This window comes from Trichogramma pretiosum, unplaced genomic scaffold (assembly GCF_000599845.2).
Source record: "Trichogramma pretiosum strain Unisexual culture from Peru unplaced genomic scaffold, Tpre_2.0 scaffold65, whole genome shotgun sequence".
In the NCBI taxonomy this organism is placed as follows: domain Eukaryota; kingdom Metazoa; phylum Arthropoda; class Insecta; order Hymenoptera; family Trichogrammatidae; genus Trichogramma; species Trichogramma pretiosum.
In genome coordinates, this window is record NW_019641689.1 from 625890 (window position 1) to 650742 (window position 24853).

Here is a 24853-nt window from a genome sequence, read left to right on the forward strand (position 1 = left end):
TATCAATATTGCCAGTGTATCCGAAACGAATAAGTACGAAGCTTCGTTGTGTGAATCAGTTCTATGCGATACGTGCGTTAATAATGTTTTGCCTTGCCTTGCTTGAAAAAAAAAAGGAAAAAAAAATTTCTCATGTCAGACGAATTAGCTCGAGTACAGCATCTGAACATTACCATAAACTCGTTCGATGATTGTTCTTGCGTATTTTTTTTTTTTTTTTTTATTAATTTCAAAATTATCTCATTAGTTATTTGAATTTCCGATGATTGTCGATAGGGAATCGGTAAATTTGTCAACTCGAAATTCGATTTAGCTCATTAAATAAAAAAGCAAATCAGTGGTACGAATTTGCTCTTCGACTATTATTTCGAAAAAATTGTGCTCGAAAAAAATCTCCCATTTCATTAGGAAATTGGGTAAGAACCAGTTTTTACCAAAGCTCTTTTTTTATTACAGATAAGAAGCAAAGTCTTTAATTATGCCTATATATCGAACAATAGGATGACGTTCGTAAAATAATAGAAAAATTATCTCGCTAATAAACGTTGAATAAAATTATTCGCAATGTCAGATGGATGAAAAGGCGATCACGTAGTCTGTCTTGCCCTCTGTCTCTGTCTCCCAATCAGTAGTTGCGAAACATTGATAATATTCAAAACAAGCAGTGGTATATAATTCAGGCAAGAAGAGCTCGCTTATGTGACTAGAGAGGGCATGAAAATTAGCTATGTATACGAGGTACGAACAATCGATGAATGCTGATAAGAAAAATACGACCTCAGCTGGGTCTAGATTGTCCGGGCCGTATAAATACTCGCGCGAGTTCACCGCCGCTCAAAGGAGCCACGGGATCGGATCGGTTGTTCTCGCGACTACGACGACGACGACTCGTCGCGGGAAGGAAAGCGAAAAAGAAAGAGAGCTCGAGTGATAGTGCGTATATAGCTGCAGCCAAGACGAATAAGAAAGAGAGAGAGTCAGCTGCGGACGAATCGTTATGTGGCAAGAAGAAACAGATTGCGGACTGCTACGGAGGTAAATTCATCACGCGTGCGTGCCTCGCACGCAGATCTGCACACGAGTGCTGCTGCTGAGGCCCCCGAGGCGAGAACCGAGCATATACCAGGCAGAAGCGAGCCGAACTTAGCAGACTACGCTTCGACGTTGTGCACGTTGGAGCGCGCGCGATCTTTGACGTTACAGTCGGCCCGCGCGCGCGATATGAGCCGCAGTCGATGCCTCGGCGTGCTTATAAGCTCGTAACAATAATACGGTGAAAACACGAGTGTCAGTGCGCGATTAGCGGCTCCAGAGCCTGTGAGAATTCATCGATCGATCGACGATCGTCATGGTCCTTCGTAGCATCGACTTTACAGCGATCGTCGTCAGTGAGTGGTAGGTTCGCGAGCTAAATTTGGCCGATCGGTATACACCGTCGACGTTTCCGCTGCCTTCGGGCTTCTATCGAGGGAGATCGTCGTTGTGCCTTTCGAGAGAGCAAGACTCGAAGAAGTTGGAGCGTGGACGCCCAACCGCCGACACACCACCAACATGTCGTTCCACAGAGATTACGACTACGAGGACTATGGCCTGGGTTACCAAAACACCTTGGTGAGTCGATATTGACTTTATGGTATATACATTTTTTTCTGCATCTTTCCGATTCGAGCCGGTTTCCCTTCGCCTGTAACTATGGAATGCATGTCACTATCGTCCACGCTTGCCTTTCCTCTTCTATGCAATATAAATCTCTCTCGAGGAACAGATTCGTATAAACTACGTATACGAAGCGAGGCGCTTGTACACATTCGCCGGCGCTTCGTTGTATATTCAACAAGTAACCCAAGTAGGACACGTGTCGCTCAACACGCGCTTCTCGTCGCCCGCGCAGCAACCCAACAATTTCAGTCGTCTTTCGTGCTCTTTTTTTGAACTATGCAGCTTGTTTTCCATAGCGAGCTAGAGCTAGAAAGCTCTCGAGTAGACATCGAAATCTCAAAATACCGTGTCCGTCGATTTCAGACATGTGTGTGTGTGTGTGCTGCCATTCGCTGCGTGACATACCATGCAGTATACGTCGTTGCCGGTCACTGCCTATATGTCGTACCGTATAAACCCGACGATCGTAGCCTCGTGCCCCGTACGCGCAGCATAATACTGCATGTGCACCTCGCGAGTGTCGACACGCAGGCTCTCACGAGTGTGCCGCAGCAACACGTGCGCTCGCATTAATAAGCCTATACCGCAGCTAGCCGGTCAGCTGATTTTCGCGACTTGTATACCGAGCAACTATCGCGGGGAGTCGCGAGTCGTCGTGGGCTACTGCTGCCGTTTTAGCCCAAAGTGTGTTGCTGCACGGAAAGAACGAGAAATCGATAAATATATACATAATATGCAGAGAGAGGAGAGGAGAGGAGCTCGGCTATAGCTCGTTATATGCTGCTCATTATTCTTCGCTACCGATCATCGCGTCGCGCTCCTGCACTATACGTATACATATTCGTGCACGAGCAATTCGAAAAATGTCGACTGTGACTCATTTTTTTTGCAGTGCTCGGCAATTGTCGCGCCAGCTATAAGCTCTGTAATGTATCCGCAGATTTACATCGCGTCCTTCCATTGGTAATTTCATATATGACAACCATACGGTTCGTTTTTTTTTTTTTTTTTTATTTACGAAAATATAATCGCGAATCGAGATCTATTAATTACAAAGTGTGTCCTCTGAAAATAGTCACTGGTTTTACAGCTAAAAGATTGCCTTATAATTGCATAATATTATCTATTGTTCAAAAAAATGTGCATTTGCTTTATTTCTCCAACGGAATTACGAATTTACTATCGTGCTCCCAAGGCCGAAAAAAATTGATGATAAACTTTATTGATCCGGTTTATTGTTACAGTCAATAGATGAGTACTTCTAAATACGATTTTGTTTGCAAAACTCATCATGCTCAGAATGTTGATTATTATTTGTATAAGTAATAAAGGTTCTATTTAAATATCTAGAAGAATTATCATACGTTTAGCCATTAGACATTTTCATACGATCATAAACAATTTTTTAAAATGTTTGCATAGAAGATTCTAGTTCTATGGTCTCTAGAGTGGCTACGAAGCTTTTGGGAAATTTTTCAAAAATAGCATTTTGACTCCACTTCAGCGTGCTTTTGATCAAAATCAGTGATTTAGTAACCACAATTATAACACAAGAACATTGAAAGCATTTAAACAAAGACACTTTTCATCATTTTTTCGTTTTTTCCTCAAGTCTAATGTTGAAAAATATTTATATTTTCATTATATTAGAAGCGTCACGAGTTGGCGAGTATGCGTGTTATCAACCAAGGTCACTCAGATAGATCTGTGAAAAATATCTCACAATATTTTCAATCGAAAGTAATATATTTTAAAATTTATTGTTTAGAAAATTACTTGAAAAAAGAAATTCAATTTACATTTGTGGCTCAATGAAGCATCTATTTTGTCGAAAATTGCGCGTATGTCATATTCTGCTAGAGGTTGAAAAATACGTATAGACAAGTTCTGACATTGTAAGCACACGTCATATACATGCATTTTTCTTCACACTGAGCGCGATAAGCGCATGAATGGATCGTATACATGAAAAAGAATTCCCTTGTCTGTCGAAGATATTTTGATTATTGTTTCGACGTGAATAATATAATTCGAACAAAACTGATGATGTATATAATTTTCAATTATTAAGAAAATACAGAATGAAGCAAACTCGGTAAAACCAAGCCAAATATGGCAATGAACTAAATAACGATGGTTTTAAGTTTTAAACAATCTGATAGATAAGAAGCTTTTTTCTGTAAGACACACGGTGACAATACAAATCTTTACACATGAATATTCAAAACATCGCGGTTAAATCGATATTACATGTGGCATATCAAGTTAATATTTCATTTCCTGCTATTTTCATTATGGTTGATATAATTGTTTCGAATGATAAGAATGAAAAAACTTCTTTTCTAAAAATTGTACTGTCAAATCAATAACTTCTTGCGCTCTGACATTTTCTGCATTGAAAACAAGAGGTATTAGTCAATTTATGAATAAGTCATTATTTCTCTTTAATTGACGCAATTTCTAAAAAAACTGAACTTCTTACATGACAAGGATAAATTGTTTAATCAATTTGCAAATAGCAGCCAGACAGTTGATTATAATTTAAATATGAATTAATTACGAAGTACAACAATTATCGAATGGTAATTAGACGTTTTCTGTTATAAATGAAAATAATGAAAATTATCAACCTCATAAATATGTGAAATTCATATAAATCAGTTGCAATACTCAGTACACTCATTCACATGATCTCGTAAGGAAATTAAATTTCAATCGAAAGTTGATTTGAATTGGGTTACTGACAATGCTTTCACCTATTTTAATAGATCCCTCTGGTGCACGAAGTATGTAATAATTTAAAAATAATAATAACAAAGATGAGTTCGTGAAATAAGCGATATTTTGATTTATCAACTCTTCGAAGTATAGCAGTAGCCATTAGCTAGTACAGCAGTACAAAATACGATGAACCACTTAACGAATGCAGAAACAAACATTTAATAGACTCTCGGTGCATGCGGTGACTATGCGAAGCATCTGCATGGTTGTTCTATTTTCGAATTCAGCTCATACCTGGCGCTCCGCAGGCGTTTTTAGGCTGTTAAAATTCGAAGCTGCATATAATGGTGCAGCTCGACGCTCGACCGGCGCGACCGCATACGCATCTACTTACCCGAGTTTTAATGCACACAAGTATATAATAATACGAGAAAACGCGTGAGAACTCATCGATGCGGCATCCCGCAACCTGCTTGCCGCGTGGTAAAAGCGCTTGCGCACGCAGAAATTTTGCACGTCTCTCTGTAGATCGTGTATAATGCCACACACATGTGTAATACGAGGTAAAGCAGTGTGGAACTTGTATTATAAGCCCGCTACCAGCAGCCAAGTATCTAGAAAGCCTTTACGTAACGAGGAGCGACAGTGGCGCGCGCATATTATAATACACACATATGTACGCACGATGCCCTTGTTGAGACGGCGACTTTGCGTGCATTTTAGCAAGAATTTCGAGCTTCTGTTGACGACGACGCAGACATACGCGCACATTGATAATCGGTAGTGGACACGAATGAAGAATCGACGATAGTGTTGTTATCTTGTTGTGATTGGATATTTTTTGTTTGTTGTTCGATGTAAAGTGCCTAATAAATCGAACAAGCTGCGAGAAGACGGCGATTCTCATTGAATCCATATGAATTTAAACTGCAGCTTTTGAAAAACGCCGAAACATCAGACATAATTCAATTGCAAATTGAATTCGACTATTTTGACATTTGTATGTAACACGCGCTTTTTCCAAATCAACCAATTGAATTTCGTTAGAAAGTGTCGTGCCTTTATTGTACATGATGTTCCGTCTACAACGTCGTAAAAGACTACCTCGTTTTCAGCATCAATAAATAATCTTGGCGGGACATTTGAATGGACTGCAAAATTGTATGTTGGTAAGTTCGCTCGCTGCACTCTACGCCGCGCGACGAGTGAATGAAAAACAACACGGCAGATGCGAAAGGTCAAGCGATTGCTTGCCACCAATCCATGCTCTTGACAAAAGATAAAAATAAAACAGCGAGTAAGAAAGAGAGAGAGAGAGAGAGTAAGCGTCTGCGGAGCAAGTAAAATTTGCACAGCATATCGAAGTCAACAACTTTTCTGCGATAAATCTTGCCAAATGTGAAATTATGATAAGCGATAAGAGGCGCACAAACTGTAGCATCGAGCTAACAAAGAGATAAATCGAGTGCAAATCATCGAGGTGTACACCGAATTACAAACAGAGTACAATCATATCGAAAAAAACAAGAAAAGCTCGGCAGAGAGCAGCAGCGGCAGCATTATGGCTCTGAGAAAATTGTACGGGCGCAATTGCCGAGGCCTACTGCAGCTCCAGCAGCATCGCGGTGAAAACGAGCCCGCTTTTGCCTCGAGCTTTCGCGAGCGTCAGTGCTTGCGATCGCAGCAGCAGCAGCAGCAACAAGTGGCCAAGATGGCGAGCAGCTCGACTTCGAACTACCGAGAATCGGTCGTGCCGAAGGAAGAAGTCGTGCGATTTATCGCGGACTGCATGTGCAAGGTCGGAACCACGCCCGAAGATGCCCGCACGGTGGCTCATCACCTCATGACGGCCGATTATCGGGGCCACTTCAGTCATGGAATGAACAGATTACAAATGTACGTGGAGGATATCGCTAAGAAAATGACCGACCCGACGGCCAAGCCTCGAGTCATTAGAGATTTTCAGGTTCGTACCATCGACCGTACAGACTTGATACTGATGATAATACATGAATAAACTATGCATGCAAAGCATAATGACTTTCCAATTTGAAACATCAAAAGTAATGTTCTTTAATTCATAAAAAAACAGCACACATTTCAATTGAATTAGAGCGCATAGAAAAATGAATTTTCTGTTTTGTTCAATCAATAATTAAAAAACGTAATTAAAAAAAATTATCATCTAAATCAAAATCTGCAGATGAAAGTTTGGTGGAAAAAATTGGAGCATCTAGTAATTATGAACTGATATTGACTATGAACTGATATTCTCACAGGCTACTGCATTGATCGATGGATGCAACGGTCTGGGTCAAGTCATCGGCAAGCACTGCATGGAGCTGGCCATAAAAAAAGCCCAACAGTTCGGCATCGGTCTCGTCAGTGCTCGCGGCTCGAATCATTACGGAATCTGCGGCTACTACAGCCTCATGGCTATGGAACAGAACCTGATCGGCTTCAGCTGCACCAACACGAGTCCTCTGATGGCCCCGACGCGAAGCGTCCGGCCCGCCCTCGGCACAAATCCCCTGTCGCTGGGCATGGCCGCCAACGAGGGCGACGAATTCGTCCTAGACATGGCCACGACTGCCGTGGCTCTCGGCAAGATCGAGGTGGCGCATCGCAAGTGCGAAGCTATCCCCGAGGGATGGGCGATGGACACGGCCGGTCGAGTCACGACCGACGCGGAGGCCGCCTTGGACAGCTCGACTCTGTTTCCTCTAGGCGGCGAGGAAAAAAATTCCGGCTACAAAGGCTACGGTCTTGCGTTAATGGTCGAAGTATTGTGTGGCATTCTCAGCGGGGGCCAATACGGTCCCAATATTCGCTCGTGGAAAAGCGACAGCAACGTTGCCAACTTGGGACAGTGCTTCATGGCTATCGATCCGGAAGTTTTCGCGCCAGGTTCGAAAGACAGATTATCGCATTTATTAAAACAACTCAGGGAACTGCCAACCAGTGGCGATGCGAGTGTTCAAGTGGCTGGAGATCCTGAAAGAGCCGCCATGCATAAAGTTGAGAAAGAGGGCGGTATCAGCTACCACGAAAATCAACTCAAAGCCTCGGAAGAGTTTGCCAAGGATCTCGGAGTGAAACCGATGCAATTGATTAAAAAAATTTAAATAAAACAATCCAATGTATTTTAAGATGAACACTCGTTGTAATTAGTGTAAGGAGATGGGATATTCTCATGAACAGATGGGATATAACTCATCAAATAAGTCATGGCGACCAGAATTATTTTGTATTTTCTACGAATGTTATTTAAAGAACTATTTTTATAATGTATTTATACGCGATTAAAAAGACAAAAATATGTAGAAGAGTATTACAAAGGTTTTAAAAGAATATATTTTATACTTACTCAAACTTCAAAATATCTCAATTTATTTACATTTTTTAAGGTATCATGTGATGGTGACGCAATCGTAATTATCTTTTGGATAGAAAGCTCATTTGTTGATTGTTGCTCGCATAAGGCGTTAATGGAATGATTCTAATGATTTTTTACAGATTAAAATAATTTGGCTAAGATAAATGATCGATTTTTATTTTATATACGAAAGCTTTTTTCTACTAGATAAAACAATAAATAGCGACCAATAGCGAACTAAATATAAAAATTGAAGCTATACAGTTCCTAATTACGAAGATCTAGATGATTAGCAAGAAAAAAAGAGAAAAAAAAAGAATTATTTGAGTACACGTTTGGCAGGTACCGCTCGAGGTTTACTCGGTGTCACGCGCTCGCGTACGCCAATATTTACAGTTCAAGAGGCAGGCGGCAACGTGTGTGTAATCTAATAATTTAATGGAAACAAGATTCTCGTCGCCGTGCGCTGTAGCACGCCGTGTATACGCTACTCGTGTTTTGCTCTGCCGTGTCGGCGAGGATATCGTTCGAGTCGTCTCGACATTCGACGATCCGGTACACGGCATAGACATCGGGTTTTGCACGGTTACACGCGGCTAAATATATATAATAAAACAAATGTTAGTTCGTCTGTACCTCATTGATTACCGATCGCATTTTCAAGGCCGGCCTTGCCTCTCTCGGCTCGTCAAATCTCGCTTCTCGACGAGTCACGTGAATTTGATCCATAGTACAGGTGACGTTCATGCTGCTGCTTGTAACACGCTCGTAACGAGAAAAAAAACCCGATATCGCGATCACGATGGATCGCAGAGTAAAACATGCCACTAGACTGCCGACCACAATGCACGAAACTACATCGGTCCATAAAAAATTTGGCTTTAATAAATTAACACAGAATTTCTTAGATCATAGGAAATAATAGAAAGATACAACTTTCACATACTTGCAAAGATTCGAATTTGACATCTTTGCTGAGATTTGCTACAGAAAAATTATTTCACGAGGTTTTATTAAAATTATGCTTCAATCGCGCGGCATCTTATCGACACACGTAAATTAAGTAGAGCACGAAAATTAGTGTTCTTTAACGCTTCGGAATACTAATCACATATCTATGTTACTACACGTGTGAATCACACACTCATCGCTTGTTGTGCTACTGATCTTTGAATTACGTACTTCCAATTTGGAGGAATGCAAATATGAGATCAAAAAAGTGCCGATTTCAACAAGTGCCAATTAAATGTTCAACCCATATTTTTTACAGGATCTTCCGTGAACCAAAAATAAAGCTTGAACCACTATTGAGTTTGCATTAATATTTTAAGTTATGAAATTATCATTAACATCTGCAAAGTAGATGGAGATTTCAAAAATTCCTTTAAAAGAAGAGATTTCACATGTTGCAGCGATAAATTTCATATTTTAAAATGCAATGGTTATGTTATTCAATTGAAATAATCATAGCTTATATGCTGCGTCTATTTTTGAAATAGATCGATCTCGAGGAGTATAAGTCCAAAATAATTAGAAAATATTGTTGACCACAGCATCCTCTTAAATTTTACTTTTTGTTGCAGGAAACAAAAAAATGCTACTTTAAATGATACCGTAAAATCTGAACTAGCTAATATTCATACACAAAATTGGAGTTTTCAACTCTTATCTGATTTTGATACAATCTTTAAAGAGTGTCACAGCATTCAAACCAAATTGCAGAAATCACTGTATTGAACTGAATCCCTCCTTAAGATCGTAGTAAATTTCATATTAACTTGATTCAACTCATTTTTTCGGGTTGGTCTCGCATGTGGTATAATGAAAAATATCCAATTAGGCTAATTACTTAAAGTATGCATGCAGGTAACACATACTTTACGAGTTGATTATCAAAAATTGAATACTGTTCTTACTTATGAAAAATAATCAATCAATTGTTGTTCTCGTTTTTTCGCATCTTTGCAGCACCAAGAAATTTCACATTTCTAAACTTTTTCTGTTTATGTTTACGAGACATAGATGAATGACGTTTTCAATGTAGTAAAATATTTTCAAAAGAATCTTGTTACTATGTCACTACGATAAAAATGGTAAACGCTGAATTTGCAAACCGAATCGTTTAAATTATTTAACTATTCAAATGAAAGTCATGATATTTGAACATTTAAATAAAATTAGAGTAAAGATAAACATTATAAAACCATGAGGTAATTTTGTGTATTTCGCGGTGGTGCTTGGGCTCGGTTGTCATGTGACTCGTATTTATATTTGTCGGAAAAATGTTTCAGGCGCACTCTTATTAAGTAAACTTGAGATAAGCTAATTTATTGGTAATTTAATAACAATGATCGTAGGATATGTAGTTCATGTAGATTGAGATTTAAACTCAGTTCTTTTTTAGAGCCTGGTAAATAGTTGGTGTAGAAACTTTAGTGGAGATTGGTCAAAGTGCATAATTTTGAAAACATCTGCATTGTCAGTATATATCAAAAGTTGAATAATACTTAAAGTTTAATTTATCCCAATTCAATCAAACTGGAATACAATCACACATCATCTAGGAAAGTTAGTGTTTCATATTTCTTATGTATTTTTTCGTGTATAAAATATTATGCTTTCTCATAGTGCAAGCTCTGTGTCGAAAATGAATTTCTAAAATAAATTTTAACGGTTTGATTAACATAAATATTTGAATAACATAAATATTTAAACTAGATTAAATCCTCTACAAATGTCTATGTATTTGCGTATGTTTTTTTTTCTGTTTTTTAATGTTGGACAAAGGCAGAGTACCACCATGATTATTTTCGGTATAACACACATCGATAAACTCTTCATTTACTCTGAAAATACCAATAACATTTAAAAAATGCAGTTTCGTATTCAGTTATTCAAATTTGCACTGTAACAATTACTTTGCATTAAAGTTGAGTATGTCACTAGACTTCATTTTATTGGATGTAAGACAAGTCTACTTTTTAGTTAGTATTTACAAATTATAGAATTAAAATGGTGGCGACTCAATATAAGCAAAAGAGAGAAGTGAACCATCTCTAGTGCTCGAAGTGTTTACAAATATTGAACAGAATTAATACCAGCAGATGATGTCAAGGTGGTAGAAATTTTATTGGCATACTTGATAAACGTGATGAGTGCGTAAAATAGCTTAGAATTGTATTCTATATAATATTAAAATCTTACATTTGAGTAAAAATTTATAAATGATGAATCGATTTAAAGTAAGTGCAAAAAGTCACGCTCTCACAATGTGAATTGAAAGTTACGCTACAGAAATTTTTTCTTATACATCGTAAGCGTATTGATTGGCGCGCGTGCTTGCACATTTATGTATGTGTGACAAAGACCGCAAGTGCAGATCGGTAAGACAAGCTGAATTACAAGGTAATTTTCAGCAATGATAACTCGTGACTTTGAAGTCCGCTTCCTACAAGCCCTCGTTGTGGGAAGTGTCCTATTACTCAGCGCTACTACTCTGCTCAGTCGGCACAACAATTGGCGACTTTATAGCAGAATTAAGACTTGCCTCTTTGCAGCCCATTATTATAAGCTCGGTGCTTAATCGAACACAAAGATGAAAATGTTGAATGAAAGAGCTAGTACACAAACGCCATTGACCATTGAAACAAAAGATCCGTTTGAGAGGTTATTCTTGTAAAATAATACATCAATCAGAAAGTATGAAAATGTCTGAAATTCAAAATCGTAGGATGTTCAGCACGCGGTGATTTTGTAAACGTCATGCACGCGCTATGAAAATGAAGTAGCCAAACTGCGAAGCTGAGAAAGAAAGTACCCGGAGAATAAAAGTGCGAACAGTGCATTACAGTCCGGAAACTCGTTCATCCGATCGTTCGAGCAATCAGCAGCAGCAGCAGCAGCAGCAGCAGCTCGTCAGGACAATCTAGCGGAGAATTTTTAAGTGAAGACACGAAAAGCGTGGGAGTCATAAATAAAAAGATGACATCTCGAGAGCGAGAGAGGATTAGGCTTCCTGAATCGTCAGCGTGATAATGCTCTCTCGTCGGCCGTGTGCGCAGATACGCTGCTTTGCGCACAGATCGCGACCAAAAGAGAGACGGAGCTGCATGATGTACTATTGGTACGCGCGCCCGTCTTCCTTCATCTCTCGCTCTCTCGTCGCAGCTCCGACCTGGCTTATGCGCGGACGACAGACTCTACTACTCTCGCATGTACACACACACAGAAAGGGACAATTGATGCAGTCAGGGGAAAATTGACCGTGTACGTACACGCACACACATAGAGAGAGAGAGAGAGAGAGAACTGCGCCGCTTTACGCTCTACGCTCTGCGGCCAGGCTAATGAGTTTATAAATTGATACGTGAGCGTTGTGCCGCTGCTGGACTTGGCTGCTACTACTAGGAAGCCAGTGCAGCTGCTGCTGGAGTAGCGCCTGCCGTGTAGTGGTGTATATGCGACCTCCTCAGTCTGTGATTTGCATTGACCGCTATGAAGCGAGACTGACTTTTCTCCTCGATCCTTTCGCCGCAGACTTTTCCCTCTCTCTCTCTCTCTCTTTCTCTCACTCTCGCACTCACTCTCTCGGGTCGAGTCGTTGTTTTGCTATTGTTCTCGAGAGCTACTCAATTCACGAGGATTGGCTGACTATATTCCCTCACATGCGCTTTTCCCTTGCCGATCACTATCGGCTTAACTCGTACAACCATGTTTGAGCTCTCGAGCGCATTATGTTTCTAAATAAATTGCGGATAAAGTTCAGCATCGAATCATGACGTACATCAGTGAATTGTGTTGAAGAAGAGTAAATAGTACTTTCAATATGTCCAGAAATTACAATTCTCCGAGCGAGAAAATTAATCTCAGCAGAATGTCGCATCATCACAATGCGAGCAAAAAAGAAGCGCAAAAGGAGAGTCTTCTTCATTTGCACCCCGACGGCACGGAGGAGGAAATCGACAAAGAGTGGGAGGAGTTTTCTAGATTAATGGAGAAGTTCAAGGAAAATCAAAAAAACCAATCAAAAAGGTACGACACAAAATCTGCTCGTGCCTTGATTGCGCGAATTATTTACTCAATTAGGTAAATAACGAATTTTGATGATTTTGTCGTTTTAACAGACCTTCGCAAGCTTTTTACCCGTGCCCTCCGTCGGCTATCGATGATGATCCTCAGGAATTTGATCCCTTCGACTATTTGAATACTTACGTAAGGAAACGAGAGTATAAGATGCTAATTTTTCTCTTGAAAATCTGCCAAAAATCACGAGATCGGAGCAATGCGAGCGTTCATTTACATATTTGAATAAATATTTGCTCTCACCTCGTAAACTCTGCATGAAAAAAAACAAAACTCTCTAAATGAACATTTCTGTAAAACTCTATTGCTTTTGCATGCTTATACAAAAAGTACTTCATTATTTATATAAGCCTCTAAAAATAAATAATAAAAGTTAAATTTTTATTATTATTCATATTAAAATTCGATTTTTGATTGAATTTATTCGGCACATTTTTTTCATATTGATTTTATTAATAATGTATGATTCATCCATATTTATATACTCAAAGAAAAATTATTGTGTGACTATTAAGATTGAATGGCAAGAGCAATAATATTTATCATATCATCTTTTAACTTGAATTGAAGAAATATCTAAATCTCAATATCGGAATAGACCTGCAATATGCACCTATTGTTTGTTCAAGAAAAAATATCTGGGAGAAAAAGTAAAAGTTTTTGATTCAATGTTAAAAATTATGATATAATTTGTTAAAATCAATCCGATTATTAAGAATAATTTTATTAAAACTTGAAATTAATGATTAAGTAGATAAAAATAAGCTCTAAAAATACTCAATAAATTTAACCAACTTTAAAGGGACGACCTGCTTGATTCAAGTAAGGCAATTTGTTACAATTTTATTACTCGTTTGATGATTTATAATTCAATAAATGGCCAAAAATTTTAAATATATATAAAGATGAAGTAAAAGGTGAGAATTGGTTAGTGCAATTATTTAATTAAAGTTTTTGATAGAACGAGCCAAAATGTATTGAAAAAATATGTTTTAGATTACATCACATTTAAAGTTTTCGTAGCGAATATCACTCTATAATTTATTATGATTTTTAAAATTAGACTAAAGCCGTGTGAATATATGTTACAATTTAAGAGCAATTCATTGTCTCTGTGTGGACAATCATTCATGACGCTGCTACATTACGATCTAAGGGTACTAGCGATGAAACTGCACTGAGCTTTGAATGACTTATGCTGAAAGCATACCGATTTTAATGTAAAATCAAGATACACTGGGGCAATTGGCATGGCGTATCGAAAAACAATTGAGCATTAGAGGCGATTTGTCATGTCTCGTAAGCCATGACGAACGAGACGGTGAATAGTGTGACCTTTGGTGAGCGTCCAAATTTAATTCAAAGAAATATTATCACATGCGTATGCGTCTTTTTCTTGCTGTTCTTTGCAAATAATTGCCGGCGTTTCAGTATTGAATTCTGAAAAGTTTTAAAATAAAAATGATATCGGTAAACAATTGAAATAAAATGAGAATAAGCAATTGAGAGTGTTGACATTTTATTTTCGGATTTATTTTTATGTTACTTATTTATACCTTCAGGTTATTTATTTAAAATAATTAAATGATTAATTTAATAATAAATTATGTAAATTAAATTGATAAAAAAATCGATTAAATTGACCTATATGTTTCCCTCGAGCGACTTCCCTTTTTACATCTAATTTGACGCTGTCGAGTGATTCGTCATCATAATGTCAGTGATCTAGTTAACATTTTTCATTCTTTCATTAAACATTTAAGCAATATGATTATCGCACATTAATAAATATAATTATAGTTTGGTTATCAGCGTTGAAAATTTATTCAAGTTTTAAAGTAATTAAAAGAATTTACTCTAATATCTGAGCTTATTAGATAAAAATTTTATAACAGAGCCGTACGGTATTACAATGAGGTGGGCCTACAATTCCTAAAATGTTCATTTTACGTAAATGGGAATTTTAATACGATTGTGTTAGATTGAATACATTGAAATTTGAATTGCTTAAAGTCCATCAGTAATTCTCATCAAAGATTTTTGAAGATAAAAAAAGAGAAGAGTGTAAATTTTTCGATTCAATTGGCTCTTGGCTATAAAATTCTTAAGCCTCGTCGGTCGTTGAGCGCAGTGGAGCGGACACTCTAATAATTGCTTTTTAACAATAATTTAATATGATTGAAGAGCCACGTAATATGTATCTTTTTTGTTGGTGCTTAAGATATTCCCACCTCTCATGCAAACACTTGTGAGACAATTATCAGGAAGCTTTTATGCATGTATGATTTTATCTGTGCCTACTTGACTGTTGATGACGCGTTTGATCAGATTACACCTTGGCACCTCTGCGACTGTGCAGCTTGTCGACATTCAAAAATGTGCGCAATGAAGCTTGGTGAAATGTGAAAAAAGAATTCATAGATTATTTGATTTCCGAAAAAAATTTACATTGTTCTAATTATAAATCGTGAAACGTCCATAACAATTTTTAGAACTACCGTTTTAAGTTGTTAGAAATTTTTTGTAATAAAACGACCTCAGTGACTATTTTGATATGCAAGCAAGCCTCTTTAATGTAACAATACATTCTAGTGAAAGAGAAAGTGAACGCTAGAAAATTGGAGCGTCTCTCTGATCGTCGCGACTTCAGGTCATATTTATAGTCGGACACGCGTTCTGACGCGGGCAATCCTTGAAACAATATACAATAACCACTCTCTAACGTCGATGTAGCTGCAGATCAAACGTTGAACGAGAAATGAAGTTGCGCCTCGAGGAACTCGCTGACGCTCTCTATACGCGGCCGCTCGTCGACGCTCGCCTATGCGTCTTTGGATACGAATATTAGAGCTGCTCTCGGACTGTGACGATGGCTGCGACGATTCGAGCGGGCCTCGAGAGCTCGAGCTCAACGGAGGTAGCGCACGTGCCGACGCGACGCGGCGCGAAATTCACGCGCCAAAAAGAAAGTCGCGCTCGTTCGGGCCGCTGCTTCCGTTGTAATGTGCACACGCACGCGATCGAAGAAGCACTAGCTGCAACGAGAACGAGCGAAAAGCTCGAACGAATGCCAATCACTGCGCAGCTTTTTGCTCGAGTATTATTATTTGTCGTGAGAATTTCACGCGTCGCGTATGAGAGATGTTCTTACGCGGTGAATAGCCGTAATAATCTCGAAGATGATGCGAAGATTAAATATGCATCGATTCATTCGACGCAATAAGCTGTACGATCGGTTGCTGATCGGGACTGAATTTTTTCATCTAAAAATTGTTTAATTTCAAAAGATTCTGAATTTGTTCTCAATTTCAATAATTTAATAGAAATGATTGGTACTCTTTTGTGGTAAGAATATTATTAACGGTACAATTTTGATCTGTTTCTGTCTGTTAATCAGACAACAATAATAAACTTGCTCAAAAACAGTTATTTTCATAAATGATACAATAATCAGTGCATAATTCTACCTTTAAAAATGATGGTTTCAAAAATACATATGATTCTACATTAATCAGTTCCCAATAATCTAGCCACCTCTGATTACTGAAAAGGAATTTGAAATTATGTTCAAGTCAATCTGCTTGTATTTTATTTATAAAAATGAGCTCCTTAAATTAGCCGAGCGTAAAGAATTAACGAATTCTTGAAAAAATCATTGGCCCAGGCTGGAAAACGAGCTGCTGCCGAAGACTCGCGCCGGTAACCTTCTAGCTGTCAATCAGCAGCAAATCAATCCGCTTCGACTCGCGCTACCTCGGGCGTGACGAAAATCGGGAGAGCAGCATCCGATCGTCGAACGCCGCGCGGAGACACACAGGCACTGTGAGAGCCACGCAAAATATAAACAAAAAAATCGGACAGGGGTCAGTTTTATTGTGCTCGAGCGTTGCACACGAGGGAGGTAGAGAGAGGGAGACAAAATGTCGCGGCATACCGATAGCTCGTACCGAGGGCTGCTAAAAATACAAGCAATATCGAGTCTTGCCAAATTTCGACAAATTCACGCGGCGACGAGTATGGCAGCGACGAATACCTCAGTTGTAGCAGCGGCAAACCGCGAGACACGCCATCGATTTTTACCTGCGCGCTCGTTTCCGCGTGTGCACAAAAATCGCCTATACAGAGAAAAAAAATCGGCAACGATCGACGAGTGCCGCGCTCGTGTGTGTGCGTGTGTGTGTTTGTTCGTGAGAGTGCAAACGTATAAACAACGAGTGACGCGACGCGCAATGCATAATATCTCGCTCGCACGCGCCAAACAGCTAAGATGAAAAAACAATAACGGACAGCTCGAATGCGCCTTGATATATCTTTATATAAATCGAGTCCGAAGGCGAGGTAAAAGTCGCAGAAATGAAAAAGTAGAAAGTGCACTCTCCAGTGATTCTAGAGAGCGCGCCGAAAGCGTCACGAGTTGTCAAGGGTTGCGCCACGGATGCCACCCCGAATCGGAGTAAATATTGCAGCGTGCGTGTGATAAGCGCGTATGAAAGAGAATAGTGCGAAGCCTAGAATAATAATAAGGCAAGAGTGTGAAACAAGTGCCGTTCAAGCGGCAATAGGCGCGAAAAAAACGTCGCAGCCGTGGATCCCCTAGCACCGCATCCCTATGTGCAGGCCATTAGCTGGCCCGAAAGGGCCTTTTTCGTCTGCAACGATGACTACGTCGTAAGTACTTGTAAAATATATATAGTGAGAAAAAAAGTATAAGCTCGAGAAGCTCTCGATGCAAGAGAGCTCGCAAGTTTATAGTAGTACGATTTCAAGCGTCGAGTCGAAAGTTGTCCTTGACTTTGCGCGCAGACCGCCAGCCAGCCAGCCAGCTAGCTTCCGACAAGTCTATATGTACGAGGCGATATATCTGGCAATGCCGAGCGAGACTTTGGCGTTTGATTAAAGAGGCGATCGATGCCTCTTATACAAGCGATCGCGATTAGCTGTAAAGCCCTTTTCTCCTTCTCACATGTTTGCCTATCCCATACTCGCAGGTATGATTATCTTCATCGGTTTGTCTGTAACAACTTCATGTATCGTAATTAATCTCAGAGTGATTTCCGACAAAAATCAATGTAAAATATGTAATACACCAAATGTATTATACAATTATGCTTTGACTTATATAGTTATAATTACTTTACCACTTTCGAGTCAACAGATAAAGGTTTTTGCCATCTAGCGGTGAAATTAAAATCAAAATGTTCAAATTTGAATATAGAGCTAAATTTCTTTTGTTCATTTTTTCTTTAAAAATAATTTATTTTATTGCATTTCATACATTTTTATGTTGTTAATGTAAAAAAATAAACGAGTATTAATACATAAATTTTTAACAAATATTTCATATAAAAGTACCTAATTAATAATTAGTTTAATTTTAATGTTTTATTTTACTTGAAATCTGAGTTAAATTTGAAGTTTTTTTAATAGTACACTCTTGAAGTTGATCATGCTTTTCAACAAAAATGTATCATAAAATTTTCTGACTTAAATTCAGGAAAAATCATCAAAGATTTTTAGAAATTAATTCTATTCTTGAGCGTTAATATGCTCAAAAAACAAACGTTTTCACTCCGTTGAAAATTAAAAAAAAATTTAACCGTGCCATTCGAAAAAGTTAAGTTGGTCGAAAATGTTGAATAAATGGCTAGAGATTTTTTAAGATTTGTGAATTAGTTTCCCTTAGTTTTTTAACGAATTCTGACCGTGTACCTTTTTTTTAATATCATCGATATGATTAATATTCCAAACTTCGTCATTAAGAAAAAAAGGCAAAAAAAAAATTAAATTCAGCTCTTGAAAAATTGATTGACAAGCTTCAATCAAGATGCAACCTTGCTTACTTTCATCTAAATCTCCTTTCATACCAATATATTAATCCACGAAGCAATGCCTAACGATGAGTTTTTATGCTCGCGACGCAGATGTATGGTCGCTACACCAAGGATCTCGGCGAATACGCAAAGGAAGAGGCCCGCAAACTTCGACGCGAACGATTGGCTCGCAAGAACATCGACAAGGTACGCGTCGAGGAGCTCAGCAAGACCAGACGCGGACCGCTATGTCGCAAGTTTCTGTCATTGCTGGCAGTGATATGGAAGCACACCGGCGCGCGACTCGGCGAGGACTGGGTGTTCCTGGCGCTGCTCGGCGTCATCATGGCCCTCATCAGCTACGCCATGGACCGAGGAATATCCATGTGCAATAACGGTCAGTTTGTCACTTCGGCGCTTGATTACTGCGCGCGGCGATTTGATACATCTTAACTTATACTACATTTCTATCTAATGGCAATTTTTCACAAGGACTAATCAAAACAATATTTCTAAACGAACTGGTTAAATATCCTTCAATGATCGTACTTTTTTCCCAGCCAGGATATGGTTGTATCAGGACCTCACATCTCACAAGGCGTTGCAGTATTTGGCGTGGGTCGTACTGCCCGTCTGTCTGATACTCTTCAGCGCCGGTTTCGTCCACATCGTGGCTCCCCAGAGCATCGGATCCGGAATACCCGAGATGAAGACCATCCTGAGAGGCGTGGCTCTGAAAGAGTACCTCACGTTCCGCACACTCATCGCCAAAGTCATCGGACTGACGGCTACCCTCGGATCGGGTCTGCCCGTTGGCAAGGAAGGTCAGTGCTCGCGAGCTCTTCGATCGATCGCACGATTATAATTAATTAATCAATGCCTCTGTGTGTCGATAGGTCCGTTCGTGCACATAGCAAGTATAGTCGCCACACTGCTGTCCAAGATGGTGACGAGCTTCAACGGCATCTACGAGAACGAGAGCAGAAACGGCGAGATGCTGGCGGCGGCCTGCGCCGTGGGTGTCGCCTCGTGCTTCGCCGCCCCGATCGGCGGTGTCCTCTTCAGCATCGAGGTAACCACCGTCTACTTCGCCGTGCGCAACTACTGGCGAGGCTTCTTCGCCGCCGTCTGCGGCGCCACCATGTTCAGGCTGCTGGCCATTTGGTTCCAACGCGAGGAGACCATAACGGCCATGTTCATCACCAACTTCACCATGGACTTTCCCTTCGATCCGCAAGAGCTCTTCGTTTTCGCGGTCATTGGGCTCGTCAGTGGGGCGTTGGGCGCCTTCTATGTCTGGCTCCACAGACAGTACGTCATATTCATGCGCAAAAACAAGAGCATGAATCGCTTTTTGCAAAAGAAGTAAGACATTTCGTGTGTTTCGCAATGTGTTTATTTTCTCCTCGCTTTTTTCTAACGAGCGTATTGTAAAAATTTACTTTTTCAATTTTCAATTTTATTTTTAAAGGCATGAAGTAGCATATTCATAAAAATAATGAACCGTTCGAAAAATTCGACGATAATTCACTGAACATTGCTTTTAGATTCGAATAGTAGGGTCTTAATTGAATACACTTAAAACATAATAGTAAGCCAAAATAAATGAAAAATAACTAATTTACAGTCGCTTCTTGTACCCTGGCATTGTTTCGCTGCTGGTGTCCTCTATTTCGTTTCCTCTGGGTCTCGGCCAATTCATGGCCGGCGATTTGAACACTCACGATCAAGTGCACGGGCTTTTCACTAATTTTACGTGGACCAAAGAAGATTTGAATGTCGAGGAGAGAAATGTAGTTAAGCACTGGTCGACTGAGAGCACTAACGTATTCGTCGGACTTTTAAGTTTTACTGCTTATACGGTAAGAATAATTTTGTTTTCTTTTTTGTTGAACAATCGACGTATCTTTTATACAATAATAATTATTACGTGCTTGTGTGTTTTGCAGTTTATTTTTTCAATCATCAGTTCAACTGTACCTGTGCCGTCAGGCATATTCATTCCAGTTTTCAAGATAGGAGCCGCTCTGGGTAGGGCGATCGGCGAAGCCATGGCTTTGCAATTTCCAAATGGCGTTCGATACGGAGGCATAATAACGCCAATTGTACCGGGTGCGTAATCACATTATCCTACACATGTCACCCTTCTATAAACAGATATAGCGAGCGAGCTTGAAGGCATTATTATTATAAAATTGCGTCACTCACGCGTGCGCCGTCAATTTATATACCTAGATAGAATTATACGCATATTTCGTAATCGTTTGCGTGCTCGAAATTCTAATGTTGGCTGCGCACTGCAGGTGGTTACGCTACGGTCGGCGCGGCGGCTTTTTCCGGTGCCGTCACCCACACTATATCGGTGAGCGTGATAATCTTCGAAATGACCGGTCAGATCACGCACATCGTGCCAATGATGATAGCCGTGCTCATCGCCAATGCCGTGGCGGCCCTGTTGCAGCCGAGCATATACGACAGCATCATACTGATCAAGAAGCTGCCTTATCTACCGGACCTCTTGCCGTCTGGCTCAGGTATTGTATTTTATTTATTTTTTTTTTGTCGCCTGCACTTGAGTAGAAAAGTTAATCTTTGTATCGATCTGATTCAATCGTTGAACTTTTTTTCTATAACCAATTGCTCTCATAATTTTTATAACTATATTTTCACATTTTTTTCGCTTTACAATAATTATTTGGATATTAGGGGTAAGGAATAGCATCATTCGTACGGGAATGAACTTTCGATAGATTTGTTACAGTTTTGATTTTTCAGGAATGTACAATATTTATGTCGAAGATTTTATGATAAGGGATGTCAAACATATTTGGCATGGAATATCATATCAAAAGCTGAAGGAGGTACTCAAAGAAAATAGAAAACTTCGGGGACTGCCGCTGGTTGATAGCCCTGATAATATGATATTGTTAGGGTCCATTCAAAGACTTGAACTAATCAAACTTATAGAAAAGCATATAGGAAGAGAAAGAAGATTACAGGTTAATTTTAGACAGCTTTTTATAAAAAAAGCCTTAAAATGTATAAATAAATTTTGATGAAATATCTAGGTTGCCCAAAGACTTCATAAAGAAGCAGAAGAACGAGCGAAAGAAGAGCTGGAAAGACAAATTAAAGAGCAAGAACGAGCACGCAGACCATCGCGTTTTGAAGTAATTCCAGCTCCTGATATTTTAAAAATGCAACGCCAGAGTGTCAATGATTTGACAATGTCACCAGGCAATGGAATAGATCACGTAATATTTACTTGGCCTTGAAAAAACTATATGGAAATAATATTTGCGTAAATTTTTTTTAACTTGATGAATACTTTTAGCACACGTTTCATTCGCCGGTATTTGGCACTCAACCGAAAAAGTCAATTCTCAAAAAGACTAACTCATTCACCCTCAAAGGCTTTAGTCCACTGATCAGCCCATCTGTGACACCTTACACAACCGTCACTGGAGCTGAAAGCAGGTGAGATAGTCCTCATAAATTGAATACTTGAATCAAAGAAATGTGAAATTGAAAGAAAGGAATTTGAGGTGAACGAAACGCACTACGGAAGAGACAGGCTAAACTTATAATATTGCAACAGCTTGAATTAGAAAAAATGTCAAAACTGCTACGATAGAGGCAACATTTTCGCTTAAACGTAGCATCAATTATAATATCGTTATGGTGTGAGACAAGATAAACCCCGTATTACCCTAGATTTTCATTGTAATATCGCTACCAAATTAAATTGCTTCAGTATATTTACTGCGAGGAAAATAACATTAAATGGTATTATTTTAGGATAAGATTAGCATTCGAGGCAATTTTCCGTAAATCTGCAACCCTTCAGGATGTTGATCCAGACCCTGAGCTCGGCGAAGCTGGTATTACGAATAATCGTCGAGAGAGTATAGACGGTACTATGCAACCAATGCTTACTCCAAGCCCCGCCGTTTCAAAAAAAGTTCAATTGGTAATTTTTTTGACTTTATTACGTCGATTGATTTCTTATTCATGAATAATTCATAATCTTTTAAATTATCTATGCAGCCACGTGAAAGAGTAATAGATATGTCTCCCGAAGACCAAAAGCGGTGGGAAGAACAGGAAATGGCATTGGAAGTCGACTTTTCACACATCCATATCGACCCAGCACCGTTTCAATTGGTCGAAAGAACATCATTGCTCAAAGTCCACAGTCTTTTTAGCATGGTTGGCGTGAATCGCGCTTACGTGACCGCTATTGGTCGACTTGTGGGTGTCGTTGGTTTGAAAGAAGTAAGAATTAATTTACGTGCATAGATAGATTTTCCATGATTGTATCGACAAACTAATTTTATCACTCATTATTTTTTCCCAGTTGCGGAAAGCTATTGAAGACGCAAACGCTGGCATTTTACCGGCGCAATCCAGTGGCGAGAATACCCATACGACCGCTTCGGAGGCTAGCCTGACCAGGAGTAGCGATGTGGAATCGTCGATCGACTCGTCGGTCAAAAATCAATTGGGTTCCGCGGTCATTACAATACCACCGAATACCGATGACTTGAATAAAATCGAAACAGTCTGATACTGCTGCGCCGAGCTCTCGAGTGACTTATTTACAAGTGCACATCGCTTCAGGGATCAAATATATGAAATAATATAATTGTGATAGTCACGCCAAAACGTGGCCAGTGTTTGTACCCTAGCCAGTAATGTCCTTCATTTTACTGCTGCTGCATAGCACGCATTGTTATATACGATGGAAACTTCGTATTTTTATCCAAAAAATTGTTATGTTTAAGAGAAAATCCGTGAAACTTGAATGGTATCTTTCAATTTATACAAAATCACGGAAAATTTTTATTAATTGTCAGTCATATTAATGACTTATTTTATCCGTCATAAAAATGACACTTGCATAATGACGAAAATGGTTGTTTAAAATTTTTAAAAAAATATTTTTATGAAAAAAGAATAGAGTTATAAATGAGCATGCTCGAATGTAGACTGACAGCATTTCGTTGACTTACGATTCGGGCAAAATAACGATTTGGGCGATAAGTTAAATGATCATTATTCATAATTTGAATATTTTAATACTTGAAATGTAAACGAAAATACTTTTGTCAAAATTTCACGAAAGTAAATTTCTTGATTATCGCCATTTTGAACAGAATCTCAAATATTTTAAAACTCTTACCAACATCTGTTTAAAACCCTGATTTATACGTACTTAATTCAATACTGTTGCGAAGATACTCTTATTATATAAATAAAATTGTAATCAAAATTAATTTATGTTTTTACTGATAACTTCATAAATGATTTTCGAGGAAATTTTTATTTTATTGCTTTCAAATCTTTATGAAAAAAAAAGGATAAAATTCCGTTGAAAATGTTCATTTTTATAATAACTACGGAATCTTTACGAATAAAAAGTAATTGAACTATTCTATAGATGTTTTGCATTATTCAAAATAAGTGGCTAAACGTGTCAGTCTACATATCCATAGTTATGCTAAAGACACGTTTTTAAACATGCAAGCAAGGTTTTACGCGCACTTACAAGAAATATATTTTAAATTATTAAGTGGATACAACAATTATAAAAAATCAAGTTAAAATTTCATTTCTAAAACTTATTCTTAAGCTTGAATTTTACGTAAGATCTCGTTAGAAAATTTCTTAACTGGCATGCTTGTATAAGTGTAAAAACGAATAATGAAAATCTCAAGTTACATCTACGAAAAATAGAACCTCTCAAACGTCTTATGGTCTATGTTGTAAATAGAAGAAAATGTTTGAGAATCAATTTTTAAAACTATTGAACTGATAATACAGTAAAGTTGTATTTAAATATCTAAGATGAATTAGCGAAATTTTTAATTTTAATTATAATTATTGCGTTAATAGATAAATCTTCATAAGCATCCAATAATTCAAACACGTATTAAATAAAGTTTGAAGATTTCTTTTTAGTTCTACCATAATATTTGTTTCGCTCAATTTTTGCATGGACAAATATATTATACATTTTTACGCATGTTTATAAGAATATTTTACATTCCATCCAAAGTAAGAAAAATGTAGTCATCTGAAATATTACTGATACCAAACTCTAGTTTCTGAGGTACTATTCTCAATCCTATTTGTAAATAGTCTGTATTGTTTTAGAAATGTTTCATTAAAAGATAAAAATATAAAAGATCATGATTATTTTATT

At 38.5% G+C, this 24853-nt stretch overlaps 2 protein-coding genes across 4 annotated transcripts; both read left to right on the forward strand.

Moving 5' to 3' along the window:
- Nucleotides 1-737: 737 nt before the first annotated feature.
- Nucleotides 738-24829, forward strand: LOC106651119 (chloride channel protein 2). Of its 3 annotated transcripts, XM_014369487.2 has the most exons (14): nt 12165-12787; nt 12880-12967; nt 18760-19045; nt 19209-19472; nt 19545-20013; nt 20276-20510; nt 20598-20760; nt 20952-21182; nt 21424-21647; nt 21717-21902; nt 21983-22125; nt 22447-22618; nt 22696-22923; nt 23006-24829. In XM_014369487.2, the coding sequence occupies exons 1-14, from the start codon at nt 12582-12584 to the stop codon at nt 23213-23215; spliced, it is 3105 nt and encodes a 1034-aa protein (XP_014224973.1). In that variant the 5' UTR covers nt 12165-12581; the 3' UTR covers nt 23216-24829. The 3 variants fall into 3 exon arrangements, with proteins under 3 accessions (XP_023317504.1, XP_014224973.1, XP_023317505.1); XM_023461736.1 differs by lacking the exons at nt 12165-12787; nt 12880-12967 and adding an exon at nt 738-1611; XM_023461737.1 differs by lacking the exons at nt 12165-12787; nt 12880-12967 and adding an exon at nt 16899-17506.
- Nucleotides 4962-7708, forward strand: LOC106651120 (uncharacterized oxidoreductase YjmC). The gene is made up of 2 exons (XM_014369488.2): nt 4962-6346; nt 6660-7708. The coding sequence occupies exons 1-2, from the start codon at nt 5942-5944 to the stop codon at nt 7503-7505; spliced, it is 1251 nt and encodes a 416-aa protein (XP_014224974.1). The 5' UTR covers nt 4962-5941; the 3' UTR covers nt 7506-7708.
- Nucleotides 24830-24853: the final 24 nt, after the last annotated feature.

Excerpts from the sequence above, each read along its gene's own strand:
- LOC106651120 (XM_014369488.2), top strand. The coding sequence starts at position 5,942 with ATGGCTCTGAGAAAATTGTACGGGCGCAATTGCCGAGGCCTACTGCAG. Across the intron at positions 6,347-6,659 it reads GAGTCATTAGAGATTTTCAG|GCTACTGCATTGATCGATGG; the intron begins GTTCGTACCATC and ends ATATTCTCACAG.
- LOC106651119 (XM_014369487.2), top strand. The coding sequence starts at position 12,582 with ATGTCCAGAAATTACAATTCTCCGAGCGAGAAAATTAATCTCAGCAGA. Across the intron at positions 20,014-20,275 it reads AATCGCTTTTTGCAAAAGAA|TCGCTTCTTGTACCCTGGCA; the intron begins GTAAGACATTTC and ends ACTAATTTACAG. Across the intron at positions 21,903-21,982 it reads CAGGCAATGGAATAGATCAC|CACACGTTTCATTCGCCGGT; the intron begins GTAATATTTACT and ends GAATACTTTTAG.